Genomic DNA, 21,320 nt, shown 5'->3' with positions numbered 1-21,320 from the left:
AAGGTTGAAGATTAAACAGAAAACCTGCAACTCCAATCTGACGGTAGGGGAACAACAGCGATAAATATTTGACTCCGTGGAAGAACAGCTTCAATCGAACCAGCAGCAACAAAATACCAGCAAAGAATCGATACCACTAGAAATCAATAGCCAACATCAGAGAACAAGAGCCCATCCAACAACTAAGCCAAACAACACTCAGCAAGACGAAAACCAGAAAATCAGAGATCTTCCTCACGATAAGCAAAGAGAAACTGAGCAAAAATAGGGCAGGTTCTGAACTCCAGCCCCTCGATCACCGTCAAATCGAGAAAAAGGGATTGCACCTTCAACGAAAGCAGGTTCTTCAGAAGCAACTACAGCCCAGAACCAGGTTCTTCATTAATCGATCAACAAATCAGTATTTAATCTGCAACTCATCTGAAGAGCAGAAATCAGATTCGAAATCTGATGTAGAGTTTTCAGAATCGAATAAATGAATTGAGTACATGAAACCCTAGTTCTTCTTTTTCTATGAACTAGGGTTTTCTTCTTCAAACCAGAAACCCGAACCGACTCTCAAAATGGCAATGTTGGAGAGAATCAGTCACTGATTGCCTAGCTTTGATACCATGTAGAAAACCTAGGCCCTGTAACCAGTAACTTGAGAGAAGAGAAAAAAGAGAGAATGAGAGAATAATAACTTCTTGTTGTCATTGATAGGAAAGCCCCTCTATTTATAATAGAGGGGAAATTACAAATAGAAAGGGGAACTCCTAATTAGATTAGGAATTCCTAATCATGATAGGATTCCAAGTTACAATAGGAAAAGAACTAGAACTAACAACTCGAACTGAAACTAAGAATAACAACTCACAGTAGAATTTGGACTTGACATAATTAGAAGCAAGAACTCCAACTAGGACTAGGAAAATAGAAGATACACATATCAACCAAATCATTGTTCACGTGAACAGTGTCACATGAACAGTACTTCAACAGAAGCCAACTTCCATGTTTTGAGAAGCTTCGACAAACAACTCGGCACGTTGGAGGATAGTCCAGAAATCTCAAAACATCTGAAGCAGTAAGGAAGCCGGTAGATGCTTGTTTGACAACTCCTCATGTTTCATCAATGAAATCATCAAATTATTTAGTGAACTCGGACAAATGGACAATCCGTAAATCCTAAAATATTTTTACCATGGCCACTGAAGTTTCAATGCTAGTAGATGCTTGAGAACTCAATTGCATATTATTTAAGGAACTAAATTGTGTACGGAAGTTTTTGATTGATTTGGATGGTTTTCTTCTTCTAGTATTTATATTTCAATTTGAAGATGAAAAGTAAGAAATGGAGTTAAAAGCAAAAACGGAATGAAATAGAAGGGGGGGGGGAATAGCAACAGAAATGTATATATATTTCTTTGGAAAGATGTATAATTACAATTGGAACAACTTTCATCACATCCCTTTATAATATAATTATTGGAAGGAAATCAATTCCCATCAATCCCAATGAACTGTTGCAACCAAAGCCCAATCTATCAGGTACCAGCCAATATTTAAAACAATTTCTGAGGTTTAAACCTGGGGACGTCTTCAAACACCCACCTATTCCTCTCTTTCCACATAGCCCAGACAATCGTTTATGTTAATGAGTTTCGTAGGTGATATGACACTTCCTTTCTCCATAGGGTTATTATGCCATTGAGTAAAAGCTTGTTGACATTCTCAGGCCATATCAGACTCACCCCGAACAGACCAAGAAACATTATCCATACCTTTTCAGCCATGGAACAGTTCAGGGACATATGCACTGCAGAAAACATGATCTTTTACTGTTATATGTTTGTTGGTGTGGATAATATTTTCTTATTTCATGGATTTTTCATTGTGTGTGTTGGCCAACTTAAGATAAATTTTGACTAAGAGATATAGAACTCGTGAGTGTAATACCCTCGTCTTAATGCCAATTTTCCTTGTGTTTGCAGCAAGCAAAGCGATTTTTATCTACAAGAATTGATCGTGTGGATATTAGATTAGATGAGTGTATAGAGATCACAGCCGCAACAAAAGAGGAGGTTGGACCTGTTTAACTTCTTAGTAATTAAACTTCCTTGGTTGATATTTAAACTATTGTTCTAGAAGTATACTGACTGTTGGGTTTTTTTTTTTTGTAGATTTCCAAAGTACGAGGTGATACGGAGAGTATTGGCATTGATGTGGAATCTGTTCATCGTGCAGTGCAAACTCTGGTGATATATCTTCATTCTACCTAATATGCTCTTGTTTCTGTGCGTTTAGCATATAAGATGGTCTTTAGAAGATAAAATAATTCATTTATTTTTGATTTTTATTCATGTCTCAGGAAACAAGAATTGTGAAAATATCAGGGAAACAGGTATTGTTTTTTTTTTCAACCACATATATAAAATTTTGGACATAATTCATTTAAGCCCTCTAATAGTTGCATGTATTTTCTGTGAAATTCTACATCAGGATCTTACTAACGAAGGAGTTCAAAAGTTGTGTGCTTTTGTCTGGGATTTGGAGCAAAACAGAATGCCGGAGCGTATTGAGGCAAGATTCATCATTATCACATTTTTGTCAGGTTTTGCAAATATTATTTATCAAGACCGTCTTGCTGGTCTTTTCTCATACATTTCATCTTTGAATTCTGCTCTTCAATTTAGGCATAACGCTTTGTCCGTTCATGGTTTAGTTGTGAAGTTTCAAATTTTAGATCTAATTTTCAGATTACACCATATTTACATTTTTTCCTCTTTGTTTAATTTCAACTTCTCTTTGGGAACTCTATAGGCATCACAGTCCAGTTCATCCAGGCCAGCTTTGGACCTTCCACAAACCACACCGATATCAAGGGTAAGTTTCCATAATTCATTTGTATAGAATTGAGTTTGTTGAAAGTATGTTTCAGTAGACATTAGGTGGAGGAAGGTCATTGAAAACGTTTTGCCTCACAAATGTAGTTCTTTAGTTAACTTGATATTAATAAGAAGTCTGCAGAGTAAATTTTTTTTTTTGGGGGGGGGGGGGGTTTGTGGCTTCAGTATCATAATACAAGCCTGACTGATTCTTTGGGGGGGGGGGGGGTTGCTGTTTCTCCCGTTCATAGTTATCCGATCTGGTGCAAATGTTGAACTGGAGGGGCCTGGCTGGGTCAAAATGGTTTGTCCAACTGGGTCATCTGGTTCAATCTGTGCTTTTTTGGCAGATCTTGAGGGGGCAGGAACTCCCTTTCACCAGTCATGAATATCAGGTCTGGAGCAAAAGCTGACCAAAGCAAGGCTTAGTCAAAATGGTTCGTCCAACTAATGAATAAGGTTGACCAGCTGCATTGGCTGGTTTATTCAGGATCTGTTTACTCATCCTACAGGGCCCATTCCAGGTTTTCTTACTTTTGGGCCAGCCTGGGTTAGTTTCGTAACCATTGCTTCTGGTGTCACTTTATATATGGATTCTGAACATCTGGTGCACACATGGGATCAATTAATCAGGGGTCTATCCTAGAACAAAATGATCCATTATTTGATTTTAACCTCTGGAATCTTCGAGATTCCCTTACTAGGTACTTTATGTCTCTTTTCTATGGTCTGAAGACTGCTAGTGCATTCATTGGAAGCAACTGCCAATTTAAAATGGATCTGCCAAAAACAAACAAGAAAAAGGAAACGGTTGATTTGATTGTTCAGCTACTTGCAGGAGGATTAATTTATTTCAGTCACCATAAAGAGAATCCATTGATGTAATATCTTCTACTGATGAATTATTTCAAAGTTGTGAAACAAATCATATAGTTCAAAAGAAAATCTATTTGATTGGCTGCCTAATGGGGCTTGATCTAGTGTATGGGCGTTAGATTGGGCCAGCCTAGTATGGGATAGGTTAAAGGACTTGATTTAAAGCGTTCCATCAGCTCTGGAGCTTTTGGCGTATCGGTCAAGTACCTAACATTTGGTATCAGAGCTGGGTATCACGTCACAGGTTCAAGTCATGGAAATGGGTGTTCCATCAGCTCTGGAGCTTTGGGCGTATCGGTCAAATACCTAACATTTGGTATCAGAGCTGGGCATCACGTCACGGGTTCGAGTCATGGAAAGGGCTACCTAGAGTAGAGTGAAAGCCGTCAAGAAAGGGCTACCTGCCGCCATGCAAAAACCCTGTAGCAAGTGGAGCGGCTTGGAACGGGCTACCTACCGCTAGAGTGAGAGTCGCCAATGATGACGATTGCGAAAGTGTGGTGGTCTGCTATGTGCCTAATGGGGCTTAATCTAGTGTATGGACGCTAGATTGGGCTAGCCTAGTATGGTATAGGTTAAATGGCTTGATTTAACGCGTTCTATCTGCTTTGGAGCTTTTGACGTATCGGTCAAGTACCTATATAGACTTTGGTAGCATATGTTTTTCTAAAAAAATTTGAACTATAGAATTCCTATAAAACTTAATAGATTCTACACTATGTATAATATGATGGTTTTTCTCCTTGAATATAACATATAATAAATAGGACCTTTATTTTATTATAAAAAAGGGCTTTGTTTTCTTTAATAAAATGCTTATGATTCACAAAAAAATACATTTATTTTGTGATGCATCTTGTACCTCACTGTATGCTTTCTTTTTATTGCTCAGTACCAATTGAAAAGGTACTACAGCAAAACGATGAATTGTGAATGGTTTCCTTATGAAACCCTTACAGAGGATCTTTGAGTGTGTGCATGTGGGCTTTGGAATTTTATTTGAACTTTTAAACCTTTCCAAGGCCCCATGTGTACACACAAAGTAGCCTTCGTTGGGTTTTGTAGGGAAATACCCCCCATAGTGCTAGTCCTCATGAACCTCAATTGGCCTAGTCTGTTGAATTAGTTTTTCTAACTGAAACTGTTTGTGTTTGTCATTTTTGCTATAGCAGATGAGTTCTTTGCCGCCCAGAGTTATATCATTGGAACCACCATCTCCATCTGCATCTAGTGAACCTCCAAAGGTTAGTGTACTATAGAATTCCTATAAAACTTAATAGATTCTACACTATGTATTATATGATGGTTTTTCTCCTTGCATATAACATATAATAAATAGGACCTTTATTTTATTATAAAAAGGGCTTTGTTTTCTTTAATAAAATGCTTATGATTCACAAAAAAAGACATTTACTTTGTGATGTATCTTGTACCTCACTGTATGCTTTTTTTTTTATTGCTCATTACCAATTGAAAAGGTACTACAGAAAAACGATGAATTGTGAATGGTTTCCTTATGAAACCCTTACAGAGGATCTTTGAGTGTGTGCATGTGGGCTTTGGAATTTTATTTGTAACTTTTAAACCTTTCCAAGGCCCCATGTGTACACACAACGTAGCCTTCGTTGGGTTTTGTAGGGAAATACCCCCCCATAGTGCTAGTCCTCATGAACCTCAATTGGCCTAGTCTGTTGAATTGGTAGTTTTTCTAACTGAAACTGTGTGTTTGTCATTTTTGCTATAGCGGATGAGTTCTTTGCCGCCCAGAGTTATATCATCGGAACCACCATCTCCATCTGCACCTAGTGAACCTCCAAAGGTTAGTGTACTCGCCATCAGAAAAGGATAAGAGAAATAAACTGAGACGAGGAAAGTACACTGCCATTCTTATGCGTACTACTTTGCACGTGGCATGTGCAGAAGTGGTATCCACCATTTTGGTGGTGATTCCAAATGTCGGATGTCTCCCGAAGTACATATGGCTGGCTCTTCGGGTGTCCCCAAAATATGGCAACTGGTCCAGAAAGGTTTAGATTGAATGAGCTAAATGAATCTGCCTTGAGTGGATTAATAGCCATTTAAAAATCTCCTTCTGGGGACCCTTAAAATCGTGGCATTTTCTTTCTGCTCTTTGAGATTTGGTGGGAAGTTTTACTTAAGAAAGAAAATTCCTGCCTTGTTTTAGACTCAAGTTGTTGTAAAGGATGAAATGTAATATTCCTTATTCGAGTTCCTTTACAGGTTTCACGACCACTGCAGGGTGCTGTGTCAGCCTCGGGTCTGAAGGTTAGCCTATGTCGTGTGTTTTCCCATTCATTCTTTTACTGACAATGTGAATTAATTATGTAACTCTTGACATTTCTGTTTCAGGAGCTTCAAGGAATGACAAATGCTACTATTGAGGCATCAACGTTTCCCAAAATTTATAATGGGATCCAAAATTCAGAAGATGTTAACAGCAATGAATCTACGAGTAGTTCCAGTCGGGCTGGGTGGAGAATTCCTGGATTGAATGCATATTTTCTACCAAGAAAACACAGTTCGACTTACTCCTTCAAGTAGTATTTTTTCAGGCCAACTCACCCCCTCTATTGATCGTAATTTATCTGTATATTTTATGAGCAAGGGTTGGGCACGTCTCCCACTCCGGGTAAACTAGTGGGTGACAGGCACATGGGAGGGGGGGGGGGGGACGGGGACAGGTTGGTTACTTTACTGGGAGGGGGGAGGGTGGGGGGAAGAGAGACAGACACAAGGGTGGGTAGCTCGACGGCGTGCCCAGCCTTTTCCCATATTTTATACATTAGAATTAATGCTGTATGGATCCGTCAGGTTGAGAGTGTTTGCCATATACATGAAAACAGGACCAGGCACAAAATTTTGTAGATCATAATTTTTATATGGTCACAAGAACTTCCCCTCCATAATGGCAATAAAGGGGGTTATGGAGGAAAAATAAAAACAAGGGGGGGGGGGGGTGGGGTTGTTTCTACATATTGATATTGTTAATTTTAGTTATATGGTTTTCTTTTATTTGTTTATTTATAATTGGGAGCATTTTTCTTATATGGCACGTTCACTATGAAATATAGGGAAACCAAGGATATCTACCACGAGATAGGTCTAATGGGTGGAAATTTGGTGAATAGTTAAGACCCGCAAGTCCCCTGATGGCATTTCAAGCTTCCACCGATATGGAGTGAGCCAATGGAAACACCACCTTAAAAATACTGTAATAAAATTGTAACTCATTGGAAATAAATGGATGACTGAAAATGCTAAGTAAAAAATACCAATATGTTTATACTTGGACGGTAGAAAATATTCCTGATACAACATAATTTGAGTTTAGCTGTGGTATTTGATAAATTGTCAATGGGAAAATCCTAAGTTGTCCACTGGATGAGGAAAACTTTTGCTTTGGTATTAGATCCAGAAGGCAGTTCATATAGAAAGGTTGATCTATGGTTGCTTGTAAAACTAATTTTAATCATGTATAAACTCTTTTCAGGATTTTACCAGCTTCACCCATACGGTGAAGTTACTCACATTTCTATGCAAACAGTTCATACACAAATCTTTTTTGGCATTGTTTTTTTGTAGAGATCTTTTTTTTGCATTGGAAACCCCATAAAATAGAACAGGAATATGAAAATATTATTTACCTTCTTTTCAAGTTTAATGCACATGTGAGAGGTCTTAATATTGTACGTGAGAGAGAGAGAGAGAGAGAGAGAGAGAGAGAATGTGTGCGTTCAGTGGGAGATCTCATGTCGGAATCAAAAAGATTGCAGATCTCCCACTCCCTCAAAGCTCCACAATAACGTAAAAACAATGGCAAGGCAACGCCTTCCATCTCTCTCCATTTTCATCCAAACCTCTCCGAATGTCTCTTCCCACGAACGCCTGCCATCCCTTAGTCTGCGGGGACACAAGAAGCTGAAAAAAAGAATGGATATCACTTTAGATATTATGCATTAACAAACGAAGAAAGGATCCATCCCTATCATCTTTAAGGAATAACACCATGACCATCAATTTCATCGGAAGAAGAAGAGAAGCAAATGGATATCACTTAACTGGCTTGAATCAAAATAGAAGAACAGCCACTGCGCATATCCTCTCCACTCCTGATATTAATATCAGAATGCCTCCCCACAACATCCAGGAAGTTCAAGTCGAGAAGCTTCCTTCCCTTAATTCATCTCACATTGGATTGCTTTAAGGAATTCCAGTCCTGCTCCAGAGACTTCAATTGCTGCTGCAGTTCCTTTTGTGATGATCTTTCCATGCCGTCTTCTCTTTTTCCCTTTTGGAGAGAGAGCTTGGCTCTCACCAGAACAGAGAACTGTTTATCTGTTCGGCACTCAAATGTCAGAACCCATTGATCTTAACGTCTACATTTGCTTGGTATTCATATGCGCCAAACATCAAGGAGGCTATGGCCACCAAGGATTGGATACCAATACTGATATGTATCGGACCAATACAGGATCAAAAACATCATTTTTCAAAAAAAAAGGATGTTAATATACATGGTGGTTAAACAAAAAAGGATTGGATACCTTTTCTTTTTTCAAATGAGAACCATATGTATGCTTTTGATGCACTAAAATGGGATCTTTTCGGCCTGGAACTGGAATAGAGAAATGCAGAAAACAAGAAATGAATATATAAATCCAAGTATGACAACTCCATTACATTAATCTTGAAAACTCTTAAGACATCACTTTGAAACTATGGAGTGGCCACACATATCAAATCAGTTGCACTTGCACCAAAGAATTGGCAAAGCTACTTGAATCTATGACAAAAGGGCGGCACTCATGCAGTTCAACTACTTACAAATGAAGACTTACATCCCAATCCCCACCTTAAAATAGCTCAATGCTTCTCCGTACAATAATGTTCAGATTCTAGTGGTTTGAGTTTGATATGTCTTCTATTATGCCTTTCCCATCCATGGCATCAAAAAAGAAGAAATTCTTGAGGGGATCACCTTTGCCTGATATTGCTTTAATGACCTCCTATTAATTTAGATGGACCAACATCAATTGCAACCATTGAAAAGTAGAAAATAAAATTAGAATTGGGAGAGAGGAGAATGACGTGATTTGCAGTTGGTACCTGGCCAAGAATTCCCCCAATGATTGCACACACAGGAGGGTATTCACTTGTACCTGCCAGCAGCAATCTTTCTAGGAGACCATTTGGTATATGAGATTCAGTCAATGACTGCCATATTTTGGGAGGGGTGATTAGTGTCAGAACATGAAGATATTTTTGTTGGAAGCAAACAAGATACAGCCAAACCACCTACCTGAGCCTTGCAGAGTTCATTCCTCATCTTCAAAACACTAGGGAGATCTGAAACTGAGACTTCACCAGGATTACGGCCCTCGGACTCTTCAAACCCTTCTATCACTGTAAAAAGTGAGACAATTTAAACAAGTTACTTCTTTGCATAGTTGAAAAAGATGGACGTAAAAAAAAAACAAAAAAAGCTTCCATATTGTACAACGGAAAACCGTGAGCCACCATAATTGATGACCTATAATAGCTTGTCAGGTTCACAGCTCTGGAGTCTAAAGCACTTGGGTGTAGACAGATATCGCAATAGATACATTGCATATACTGCAACCTGCTAAAAGCCAAAAACCTGACCTGGTGAATGATTCACGTAGGACCTGGGACGATGAAGATATATGCAAGGCCCTTTCCCAGAGAATCTACTACACTAAGGCTCTCTTTGGTATGATTTGGTGAAATTAGGGTATTTGGTATGATTTGTTCACCTTATTTATTAGAAATTGAAATCAAATTCATCAAAACCGTGAAATAGAGCTATTCTCACTTATTTTGTTGAATTCAATTCAAATCTATTTCGCAATGAGGATTCATGAGCACGTGTTTGCAATGGCTCAAATCATGGGCAAAAATGTCATTTGATACAAAAGTTATTTTAAACCGTTAGTTCACTGGAAACCTTCCTCGACTCCAAACTCACATTGCTCCTCCTTAAGCATCCCATGTGACTGATGCTTGAGTGATTGCCCTCAAAGCCCCATTTGTTCCCCTCTTCAGCTTCATTGCACTGAAGATAGGTATGTTAAGCACGCTCGTCAACCGGACTTACCAGTATACCATCTCACCCCACCCCCTTCTCAGCTCTCTCCTGCCCCACCACCTCTTAACTCTCCCGCCCACCCACCCCTTTCTGCAGTCCCTCCCTCAATTCCACCATGGCCTTCCGCCGCCCCCCCTCTTCCCCATCCCAGCCCCACCCCAGCTCTGTTTTTCCTCTCAAGACACAAGTACTGTATCGACTGCTTACCTCTAGCACCTGGTGGGTCACGGACTACTGGTAAGTGGGATAAAGAAAGCAGTATGGCCTTGGTGCGGGATAGTTCTCTTGCTGGGCAGCCGCCCCGTTTGGCAGATTCACACCTTCAATCTACGGCTGGTGTGGATAAAGTGTCTCGTTCGTACTGATGCTTTTATGAACCCTCCTTCGGGTAATTCCTTTCTGCCCCAACCTCTCCCTTTCTGCAGTTCTGCCCCACCCCCTCTCAACTCTCCCACTCCACCACCTCCCTCTCAACAGTTACACCCCAACCCCACTTAGCAGTCCCGGCCCACACCCTATCAGCTCTACCACCTCACTTCCTCTCAGCTCCACTGTTTGACATGAGGTTCTGTTTTCTAGGCTTGATCACTGTTCAGACCTACTAGATTATCCAAACAAAGGAACTCAGTTACTGAATGTAGCCCCTTCTGTGACTAAGGCTTTCCCTTCTGTACAGGACAACCTGAAGAAAAGAGTTGCGACTCAGATAATCAATCACATATTGTCATCGTATACTTTTAAATCCATCTTATGACCAGCCAAAGTGATTCAAGTTGAAGATCCATGGAAGATGTTTGATAGAATTATCAGAGAAAGCATTGGATGCTTGGTTTGGTACAAGAGGAAGAGCAGATGACCTATTGGATAGTTGTCAATGCGTCGCCTAGGCGCCAGCTTCGCATCCAGGCAATTTTTTTGGGGTTTAGGCGACTGTTGCAGTAGTGCAAGGCTCTGGTTTTACTGGTATCGAACCAGGATTGGGACTTATATATTCCAAATATAATTCCATTTACTTTAGATATTATTCATTAACAAACAAATACTCCCTATTTGAATCCAATAAAAATACTTAAAAAATCAAATTCCAAAATAATAAAAAGCCAAACACCAGTTCAAGAACAAAAACTAGATTTTCAATCATAGGCAAAATTTTCAACTTTCAAATATTGGGTTTTTTTCTCAAATCTAAAAATTCTATGAATCTTATTATTACCAAAACAAAACCAATAATCAAAAGAGTGGTAAAATAATCTTTTGTTTTGAATTTTGATGTTTAAAAATTTATTTTCATTCGGGGTGATTTTAAACAGCATTCGCACACACCAAATAAGGTTTGACCGGAACATAATTCCTTCAATATAAATCAGATTTAAGCAATATTGGATTTGTTGGAAAACTGCATTGTGCTCTACCTAATACAAAAAATCTTATGTAAAAATTAAATCATTTGACAAGTCAAACTTATTAGAGAACAAGAACATTTGTCTAAATCGAGAGCAATTTAATTACTTGAAGATAAGATCATATTTTCCAAGAATACTATAAACCAAATGTGAGAGTGGGTACACCAGGACAATGATCATTTCCAAGGATAGTATAAACCAAATGTATGTTTTGATTGTTTCAAACTTTCAATAGATTTTTTTTTTGGTAAACCAAACTTTCAATAGATTGCTTATTCAGTTCTGCAGTCTTCTAGTTCTATGTTGATTTTTGATGACTTGATGTTATTTTTGATGACTTGACGCGACTTAATGTTGATTTTTGATGACTTCTTTTGCTTGGTGAATAAAAATTAAATTACCAAAGCCCGAGAGGGGCGAGAGGGAGAGAGAGAGACCCCGATCCCAACTAAGGGGGGGAAAGGGGGCGTAACAGAGCACTATCTAAACCCCAGGAAACAACAATATGCTTGTTCCTTGGGGAATCCAAAAGAGCCTTGTGAGGCAGAAAACTGAGCTTAGAGGAGACATCCCAAAAGATGGCTTTCCAAATCAAGTCAAAAGAGTGAGAGTTGGAGGTCCATCTCCTAAGGTTCCTCTCCATTCAAATGTGATAGAGTGTAGCACCAAACAGAAGCTTGCCAATAATGTCGCAAGTGGTGCATCCAGGAAAAGTCATGACCAACCAAAGCCACTCTCGTGCGAAGGGGAGGATACTTCTGCTGCGAGGCCAGATGAACGAAAGGGCTTTTTTCCAGATGGTGGAAGTAAACGGGCAAGCGAAAAAAAAGGTGATCAATGTCTTCGGAACCATTTCAACAGAAAATGCAAGAGAGGGGGACAGAGATTCTTCTGTGAGAGAGGAAGGCTTGGGTTGGGAGGCAAAGGTTAAGGGTTCTCCAGGCAAGGAAGCTGTGGCGGGGGATGTGGCCTTTGAACAAGACTAGCTTGTGCCAAAGGACAGTAGGACTTGAGGCCTAACTAGGTTTCAGGCAGATTTAAAGCTACAGAGGCCATTGTTGGAGGGAAGCCAAGAAACCTTGTCTGCAAGACCAAGGGGGGGGGGGGGAGGGAATTCCAGATCAGGGAGAGGGGGGGGGGGGTAAGGGAGGAGGGAGGGGGACCAAGTGCCATGAGAAATGATGGAGGAAAGTGGGGCTGATTTTGGGATCCTGGAGGAGTAATTTGCCCTAGCTCTAAAGAAGTTATAGAGAACTCCATTGGGGTGCCAGGGGTCAAGCCATAAGGATATGGAGGATCCATCAGCAATAGAGGAGGAAATGGCTGAGATAGCCAAAGGACGAAGGTGGAGAATTTTGCGCCAGATCCAGGAGGAGTCCTTGGGGATGGAGACAGTCCAAATGGAGTCGTTTTTGAGAAAATGGGAATAGACCCAATGGACCCACATGGAGTCATGCTTAGTGGAGATTTTCCAAATAAGCTTCAGAATTCCCACAGTGTTGGAGTCCCAGATACGGCGAATACCGAGACCTCCCTTGGATTTGGGAAGGCAGATAGATTTCCAACTGACCGGGTGGAGGAATCTGGAGGATTCCTTCCCTTTCTAGAGGAAAGTAGCAAAAAAGGACTCCATAGCTTTGATGGTTGCTTTAGGAATGACAAAGATGCCGCACCAATAGATGTAAGAGGATTGAAGCACTGATCTAATGCATTCAAGCCTACCCGCATAGGAGAGAAGCCTGCCCTTCCAGAGTTGATGACTTGATATGTGGCTTAATATTGATTTTTGATGATATAAGGTATATGTTGTAGCATACCAGATAATGTCAGAAAAGAGGAGAAATAAAATATAGCACTTGTTCGCCTAAGCGCTTAGGCACCACTCCACTGCCTTAGGTCGCCTTGACAACTATGATCTATTGTCAAAACTAAAAGTTACCAACTGAATTTCTTATTCATGGAAAATTTTCAATTGATGCAACCAAACAATTTCAATTTATTAAACCAAAACTCTATTTGTTGACTTCTTTCAAGAAATTAAAGAAAATTTTAAATTTAAATCATACCATAGAGAGCCTAAATGGTCCAGAGACAATACGATTCCGTGACTAATAGATCCCTGAAGTCACCTCGGGAACTGTATAACCAAGGGTTCCAACAAAGCACCTATCAAACTTTAGCTCGACATAGTTCACCATGGAGGATACTGGTCACTAGACAGCAAACCATATCAAAGAGTAAAGCAGACTGTAACACCAAAGACCATTCTCTCACAATGGATGTCATAGATATTCCTCCCCAACCCCCCATGGGCATTTGTGAACATTATGTTGTCTGTCACATCCTCTTAACCATAGAAGCTAGCTTGGAATGGAAGTTTTCCTCCACTATAGGTGAAGGAGTACACCCATCTAGGGTCATAAATGCTCTACCCCCTATAGTAAGAAGTCGATAATACCCTCATGGTTCCCCGATAACCTCTGCATACCATCCGCACCCCTCGATCAAAGAATTCTCCTTTGACCGTGGGTGAACGAAAACTGCTTCCACTTGAAATAGTTTCAAGTTGCATATAAAACTCAATAATTGCCAAAGGATTGACACAACCAAAGACATGTGCACAAATATTAATCCCGTTTTCCAACCACAGCATACTATGTACAAGGGGAATCAACAAGCAATGTACATAACATCTTAACATGGAAGTATGAACAGTATAACACACCTCTCATGGCATAGTAAAGCTTTGTCACTTTCTTTGGAAGTGATCTCCAAGGGGCTGCAACTGCTTCCTGAGAATTAGAGTATGAGTAAAGTACAATTCATTGGCAACCAAGTCTTTGGAGAACAAAACTCAACTAAATTCGAATCTAAGTAGTGGCATGTTCTAAAAACACATGAAATATAGCTCAATGCCAAACATTTTACATGTAGGTTAGTCCCACAACTAAAATTGTCCCATGCTGGTAACCTTGTCATTGTTCAATTATGCTATTTGAAAAAGTCGGGAAAAACAAGATGAGTGGCCTAAGAGAGCAAAGAAATTCAAGGCCCTTCCATATGTTTTATAACTTTGAGCATTCCTCGTATGTGGGAATAGTTATCCAGGCACAGGAAAGTTTCTCGTCATACAAAATGCAACTTTAAAAGAACGGGAACTAATGAATTATGATAGTGCGGGAGGGAAGCTAAAACATTAATTTGGTTATTGGTAATAAAGTGGTGTTTTCCTGAAATACAATGATCTACATGATGCCACACCAGTATAGCCAAATACCAACTGGATGATGACAATCATCCAATTATAACTATGTTCTTTGGAAGGTTAAATAAACAAATGGTCGAGGAGAAAACCTACTCATTGATGATTACAATATCGCTTAAACCTTTTCCTACATCCAAAAGGTATCCTTGTATCAGTTATAAAATGTTTATTGTGGTCTCCCTGCACATACCAGGTACCAAGACTCCACTCTTATATTGAATTTCTTGACACTTAGAAGTGATTCTACCATAAGTAGATGTGATGCACATTAGAGAACTTAAAAAACCAAGGGACAGACTGAAATGACATGGGAAGAAATGTCAAAATAATTATAAATGAATTTGAGTTGACAACAAACTAGGAGGATGTTGAGAGGGATGTGTGGCAATACTAGGGTGGATAAAGTGAGGAATGATCATACTAGAACTGAGTTGGGAGTAGCTCCGATATGTGATAAACTTTGGGAAAGTCGTTTTGAGGTGGAATGACCATTTTCAACAGAGACCTTGGGATGCCCCCAGTTCAAAAGAGTGATTTGATACTGATGGAAGTTGCCAAAAGAGCCAGGGCCAGGCCAAAAATAACCCTAGGAGAAGTGGTGAGGAGAGACATGCATAGCTTAGGCATTGCATCAAGTATGACTTCGGATAGAGCTGATTGGAGAGCAAGGAACCATGTAGCCGACCCCTTTTAATTGGGATAAGGCTATGTTGTTGCTGCTGTTGTTGTTGAGTTGACAACAAACATGCCTTTAAACACAGTTTAATAGCGAAACAGGCCTGTCTATAGCTGAACCCATTTAGTTGGGAAAACGCTTGGTTGAGGTGAGTTGAGAGCACCTAAAACTCCTGAATGGAAATGCTAAATGACATTGTGGGACCATGCACTCAACCATAGAAAACAGTACCAAGGAAAAATTAAATCATTCAAACAAGATCTGGCAATCTGATTGTATACCTCAAAACTTGGATATTGTAATTGGCATTCAATTGTATTATCAAGCTGTTTCTGCAAAAAGAATGTACAATGACACTAGTTCATTTATGTTATTGTTGACATAAAAAATATGAGCAGGAACAAGCTAGAAAAGCTGAAAATCCACCGTTTCTATGGAAGTCATAATTGTATTCATGCAAAACACAATTATTTAAACATAAACTAATAAACAAATCTGTTAAGCCAGCAGCAATCATATCTGTAAACGTTTAATGCATATGATTGGTACAGATCACTTATTTATTCCTCTTAATAATTCTGAAATTCTTTCGCAATAATAATTGTCTTTGCTTGGTTCGTTGGTAGCCTGTCTCGCTAAAATCAATGCACTTCAGTTCAACCCAAAAATTGCAGCAATGCTCATCAGTTGTTAAAACATATCATCAATGAACTCTGATATAATGCAAGCGACCAAGTTGTAATGAAAGAATTTCCTTCTACAATCAATTAGCTCGTTAAACAGGAAGTTTAGATGATCAAGCCTTCGAGTAATTCCTTCGGCTAGTCCATCAATCGTCCTATATCTGTTCAACTATAAAGGATCTGGTTCATCATTTTTACTAGATCTGCCAGCATAAGCTCTTAAAAGGCCAACAAGTGGCAACAAATTGCTTCTAGATACTCAAATTAACTAGAGGGGCTTACAACAACATGAAATAACTTTCAAGTAATTATATTGTTCTAGTTACACCAAAATGTCAGTAATAACAAATCCTTTCCTGGGCAAAATGTGTGCCAATCTGTAAAAGTGTATACATGTAGAAAAAAAATACGTTGTCTGAAAGCCAGTTTCAATCTTATCATCCAATGTGGTTATGAAGATTGATTGTGGAAGGGGACTCGGCAACATCATTTCTTTGATAACTAATACTTCAAAGGAGCCTATTTGAGGTGTGGCACAGATTCAACTGGCCCTTACATGCGTGGATTTCTCTTTCCAATGAGATCCATAGGATTTTAATGAACTGGCTGATGATCTCTCACTGAAAGGGTGTAGTTCACACTATCCATTGTCTTGGGAGTAGTTTACTGCCATAAGGTGTAGATCTATTTTATGTCCAGCTGCTCAATGTTGATTTATTATTACTAATGGATCCTGTCTCTTGACTCCTTTTGGAGGCGTGTATCTCTACCAATAAAATGTCACTTAAGAAATAATATAAAATTTTAAAGCAAGACATGCTATGTAACACACTAATCGAATACAAAAATCTAAACAAATCAACAGCTCAAAAATAAAGAAATATCGTGATAAACATATTAACATCCAAAACAGTAGCAAGCAGCATCAGAAGTCTTAGCAACATGCTAAAGCCATTAACAGGTTTACAGACTTGTTACATCTTCTGTCTCCATAATCTACATTACAATTAAGGGAGAGTAAACCATAAAGTTGTCAAATAAGAACAAAAAACACATGGTCAACAACTAAAAACAGAAACAATAAGAGAAGATGATCACCTGCATATAGTTATATTTTTGCAAATCAACAAATATTTCACCACATGTATCTCTACCATCAACAGTATAAAAAGCAATCCGCTTAGGTCTCCTCCGACATTTTTCATTGATTGTCTTCTGCAATAGAATAATACAGTAAGAGTAAAGTAAGTGACATTAAAAAATTGTTAATAAGAAGTAGATAAAAAAAATAAAAAATAAAATATTATCATGGGGCACAGAAGATAGCATTAACTTTATTTATATGAACAAAGAAGAATATAGATTTTACTTTGGTTGTAAAAGAGCAGCAACTGACAACAACAGCATCGAACTTGTCATAGAAATCTTCATCAAAGCTCAACAAATCACCTGTAAGAATAAAAATTGGAATTTAGTGCATATCAAAAATATAATTTGACAACCAGACATATTGAAGTTCCAAGTAGGAATTCTTCAGGTCTAAAGTTTAAACAGGTCAACAATACAACATAATACATCAGTCCACGATTGCTGAGAACCTGAGATTGATTGTGGGGTCTCCAATGATCAGTTTCATGTTAAAAATTTTTTTTGGAGGGGCGTGGGGGGTGGGTTGTGCAAATAAGAGCTGTATAGCACTAGTTTGCACAACTAGGTTCCATCCTCAAATAAGCAGACCAGGGGACGAGATTATGGTCTAGAGATTTTTTTCTTTCTTGTATAGATAGAATATAGAAGTGATTTTACCAAGCAATGAGAAATTCCTAAATGAAGAAAACGAGCCCTTCTACACCATATTTGACCTAAAGAAGTTACAGAGCTATCCATACTCGAAGAATTTAAGCTATAGAACCAAAATGTTTGCGGACCACTGTTGGCTGCTGGGCCTGAATGGTCTGTACTTTGAGGACCAGATGTCCTTCGAAAATCATTAACTGGTCAACAAAACCTCCCAAAACCAGATCTTTTGGATCAGTTTCATCAGATGGTTGGACTGCCAAACTTTGGATAGTTGGCAAAAATTGTCACAAAAAAAAACTATTTTACAGAAACATGCTCATGGCAAGATTTAAAGTAAAGAACTCCACCACTATATGCTAGTCCCCTGACCATCATACCAGCCATGCTGCTTGTGCTCAAACAACAATATTTATTTTAAATATATTATATGTTGGAGCAAATTGTGTACTAATCAATCTAACTGTTCAGTGTGCTGGACTTGATGGTAATATTGTCAGGCCTCCATGCCAACCAACAGCCAGGCTAGAAACTAGAACAGTCCAACATAAGAACATTTTGATTACATTTTATACAAGCTTGCTGATTTTATGTAAGCTTGAAGGTTACAGTGTACAAACCTACAGCTGGGTTTGACTGATCGAAAAATTAAAACACAACCATAAACGACTCACCTTTCTCTACTGACACATGGACCATTGGATTGAAATCCCTTAAGGAATCACAACAAAGTTCAGCAAGAGAACGCCCACTGTACATTTTCTCATCAGGAGGAATTAAGAAGTTTGACAAAAGTGCTTCTTCTGTAACAGGCCTGTTATCCATCAGGGTCAAACTACCAATTCCTGCAAGAACAATATTCTTGCAAAACTGCAGCAATGATAAATATCTCAATGAGTACCTAAATAACACTGCTTCTCAGAGTAGAGAACATCAAGAGCGAGTAAAGATACCTGTTTAGTATATAAATAAAAAACACCAACGTTGAGGTTAATTTTGTAAGTATTCTTCCAGACATTGCATGAAGCACACCATATTATTTCTTAGGGGCAAGAATATAGGGTTAGTATCAATCAATAAGTTGGAAAAACTTCGAAAGCATATCTTCGATATAGAAATCGAAAGGATCTAATTTGAACAAGTTTCAACAAATCCAAAAGGAAAATTTGTTGGAATTGGTAAAAGCTTTTCTACAAAAAATGTATCACGCGCGAATCAATCGTTCCTATGATTCTTGGACAGAAAGAAATCACAAAGAGGTATGTTGCTGCCATTTGAAATGATTAAGGACAACTCAAATATGACACTCCACTGGATTCTAATGACTCTTTTTTCCCCCTCCCATCTTCAACCCCAACCCACCTCTCACTCTTTCTGTAAATTTTTTTAGATATAAATAACATTTAGATATACATTTAAGAAAGAGAAATATATTCATTATCTCTCTAATGTTACAATGTTACATTCATTTATTCTTGAACTAGTAGCAATAAAAAATTTGTTAGATATCACATAATCTGCTTTAATTGTACTTTTTCAATAAAAAGATGCAATAGAGTTTAATAAAGGGAGGGCCTTGGAGCAACGGTAAAGGTTGCTCCATTGTGACCAAGTGATCACGGATTAGCGTCTGGAAACAGCCTTTCTGCAAAAGCAGGGGTAAGGCTGCGTACATTATGACCCTCCACAGACCCGGCAATGGGGGGAAGCCTCGCGCACTGGATACACCTTTTTTTTTTTAAAGTTCAATGATTTTTTTATTGAGTTTTTCTAAATTCCGCTCCTTGAGAACATAGTTCACCATTCTGAGCTGCCACATTCCCTTTCGGCTGCACAATTAAACTTGATATTTTCTCGAGAAAGTCCAAGAACAACAGCAACAAGAATGAGAACATCACATCAGGAAGTCAAAGTCGGAGAATAACCTCTACAACTGCCCCTTTCATTCCACTAACCAATATATGGGATTTGCTTAACCTGTCAATGAACAACGATGACATTAAGAACGGACAAGGCGTTGATTGAGAAAAGAACAAAAATTACAAGACCAGGATAGAAATAAAAAAGAAAGAAAAGGAGGACAGAACCAATATACCTTCTCTGCGCATCAACACCCCATACACGAATCTGGCGGTCATACAAAGCAGTCTCTTGCTCCGTCAACTCCTCGCCATCCATTTTCAGCCGCAACCTGTTGTATCCTCGGGAATAAGAACGCAGTAAAAGTTGAGGTTTTGAGGGAGAAGAAAGAAAAGGAAGTCGTTGTTAAAGTCAGTATATAGGCGATGAAGACTGAAATATGAAAACCCTAAAACCCACTACGATTACTGGGCAACCCACTGGCTGAACACGAATTTGACCGTCCCAACTAAACCCAAGGGGAAGGGGAAGAGGCTTTGCTGGGTGATCAACTCAGTTCTTACCTCTGTCTGTCAGTGAGTGAAAACTGGAAACCTTAGAACTATTGCAGGGCTCTACAGGGTATACGGGATGAGGTCATGTTTAAAATGCAAGAAAATAAAGGAAAAGTGTTCGGCGTGCTCAGTAAGTGTTTTCCTCTCTCAACCTTCTTTCAAAAAGACCCTTTTGCCCTATCCAAAATTGGCGATAGGGGATAAGGTTTGAGGTTATGCTTGAAATGCAATAAAATAAGGGGAGAGGATTCTTGAAAGGAAGTGTGAGGAATTTTTATCCTCTCAATTACTCTGTCGGTCCTCGTCGTAAAGTACATCTAATAGAGGGAGGTGAGTCCTACGCCAACACATGTGCCTATAGGAGCATCCACAGAAGTAGAATCAACATGACACGACTAACGTTTTTTATGGGGCATGGGGCAGTCATTTCACACTGCTTTATGATTGGGAGCAAGGGGAAGGGGTTTGTTGCCAAGCTATCTGGCTTCTGTGTTAGAGCCAAAGTTCTCATAACATACTCCCATGCCTTATTGTTTGGGGTCAAAACTACCCCTTTACTTGTAGATGCCCATGATGAATGAATTATTCCTTCACCAGGGGTTAAGGTAAACTCCATCTTTTATAAAATGGGGTTTAATTATATGTTTTTACAAGTATTATTGAAATTAGGACTCAAATAAATAGTGCTAGCCATCTATTTTTATTCCATGTGGAATGGATCATTTCTTAGGTTAGTAAAAAGATCCATATTTACAATGTAATTAACCAATTTTTCTATGAGACTTATGCTAGCTCTTGTTTGTCTTGTGTTCACTAAAAACCCATATTCAAAGAGCAAAAACTATATTTCATTTGTAAAAATATCAAGATGAGAAAAAAAAAAAAAAAACACCTAAATATCAAAACGGAGAGGATTCACTAATGGGGCAGCTAACGCCTAACACTGGGGGAGAGGCAATGGGAGCATGCATGTAAACATTAATTGAGTGGGATTTCTGCCTTCCATTGGGGGCTTGGCAGTCATTTTGTGCTACTTTGTATTTAGGCGTAGAGGTCACACAGCCCTAACCCTTAATCAGAATCCCCAGTTCGGATAGATCTTGGGCCTATATTTTGTATCCGAACCCGGTCCATGGGCTGGAAAACCCTAGCAGAAGCTTGAAAGTTTCTTCCAAAGTCCAGATACATACTACATGAAGATTATGGGTGGAG

The 21,320-nt window shown here is 38.9% G+C and overlaps 2 protein-coding genes across 7 annotated transcripts in view; one reads left to right on the top strand and one right to left on the bottom strand.

Annotated features, from left to right (window-relative positions):
* Positions 1-6,356, top strand: part of LOC122654546 — a 31,427-nt gene extending 25,071 nt beyond the window's left edge. Inside the window, exons 7-14 of one of the 4 annotated variants that reach the window (XM_043848673.1) lie at positions 1,974-2,063; positions 2,163-2,237; positions 2,351-2,383; positions 2,482-2,562; positions 2,803-2,865; positions 5,491-5,562; positions 5,985-6,029; positions 6,114-6,356. In XM_043848673.1, the coding sequence (XP_043704608.1) occupies positions 1,974-2,063; positions 2,163-2,237; positions 2,351-2,383; positions 2,482-2,562; positions 2,803-2,865; positions 5,491-5,562; positions 5,985-6,029; positions 6,114-6,305 (651 nt within the window). In that variant the 3' untranslated portion in view covers positions 6,306-6,356. Of the gene's footprint in view, positions 1-1,973; positions 2,064-2,162; positions 2,238-2,350; positions 2,384-2,481; positions 2,563-2,802; positions 2,866-4,912; positions 4,988-5,490; positions 5,563-5,984; positions 6,030-6,113 lie in introns of all 4 variants that reach the window. The other 3 variants (XM_043848672.1, XM_043848671.1, XM_043848674.1) reach the window with 3 other exon arrangements.
* Positions 6,357-8,542: 2,186 nt separating this feature from the next.
* Positions 8,543-20,071, bottom strand: LOC122654548 (SUMO-activating enzyme subunit 1B-1-like). Of its 3 annotated transcripts, XM_043848676.1 has the most exons (11): positions 20,047-20,071; positions 19,790-19,898; positions 19,620-19,671; positions 18,369-18,564; positions 17,267-17,346; positions 16,996-17,112; positions 15,496-15,546; positions 13,999-14,065; positions 9,064-9,167; positions 8,871-8,978; positions 8,543-8,770 (listed from the first exon to the last, which is right to left on the bottom strand). In XM_043848676.1, the coding sequence occupies exons 2-11, from the start codon at positions 19,870-19,872 to the stop codon at positions 8,660-8,662; spliced, it is 969 nt and encodes a 322-aa protein (XP_043704611.1). In that variant the 5' UTR covers positions 19,873-19,898; positions 20,047-20,071; the 3' UTR covers positions 8,543-8,659. The 3 variants fall into 3 exon arrangements, with proteins under 3 accessions (XP_043704611.1, XP_043704610.1, XP_043704612.1); XM_043848675.1 differs by lacking the exon at positions 20,047-20,071 and having other exon boundaries at positions 19,790-19,985; XM_043848677.1 differs by lacking the exons at positions 16,996-17,112; positions 20,047-20,071 and having other exon boundaries at positions 19,790-19,987.
* Positions 20,072-21,320: the final 1,249 nt, after the last annotated feature.

The sequence above is a fragment of the Telopea speciosissima genome, chromosome 3, assembly GCF_018873765.1.
Source record: "Telopea speciosissima isolate NSW1024214 ecotype Mountain lineage chromosome 3, Tspe_v1, whole genome shotgun sequence".
Lineage (NCBI taxonomy): Eukaryota > Viridiplantae > Streptophyta > Magnoliopsida > Proteales > Proteaceae > Telopea > Telopea speciosissima.
This window is presented reverse-complemented; position numbering and strand designations above follow the sequence as displayed.

What these genes read in the sequence shown, in the direction of transcription:
- LOC122654548 (XM_043848676.1), bottom strand. Translation starts at nt 19,872, where the DNA reads ATGGATGGCGAGGAGTTGACGGAGCAAGAGACTGCTTTGTATGACCGC. An exon ending in GCTTTACTATGCCATGAGAG is followed by an intron (nt 9,168 to 13,998) that starts GTGTGTTATACT and finishes CACTTTTTACAG; the next exon opens with TGATAGAAGGGTTTGAAGAG. An exon ending in ATGAACTCTGCAAGGCTCAG is followed by an intron (nt 8,979 to 9,063) that starts GTAGGTGGTTTG and finishes AAAATATGGCAG; the next exon opens with TCATTGACTGAATCTCATAT.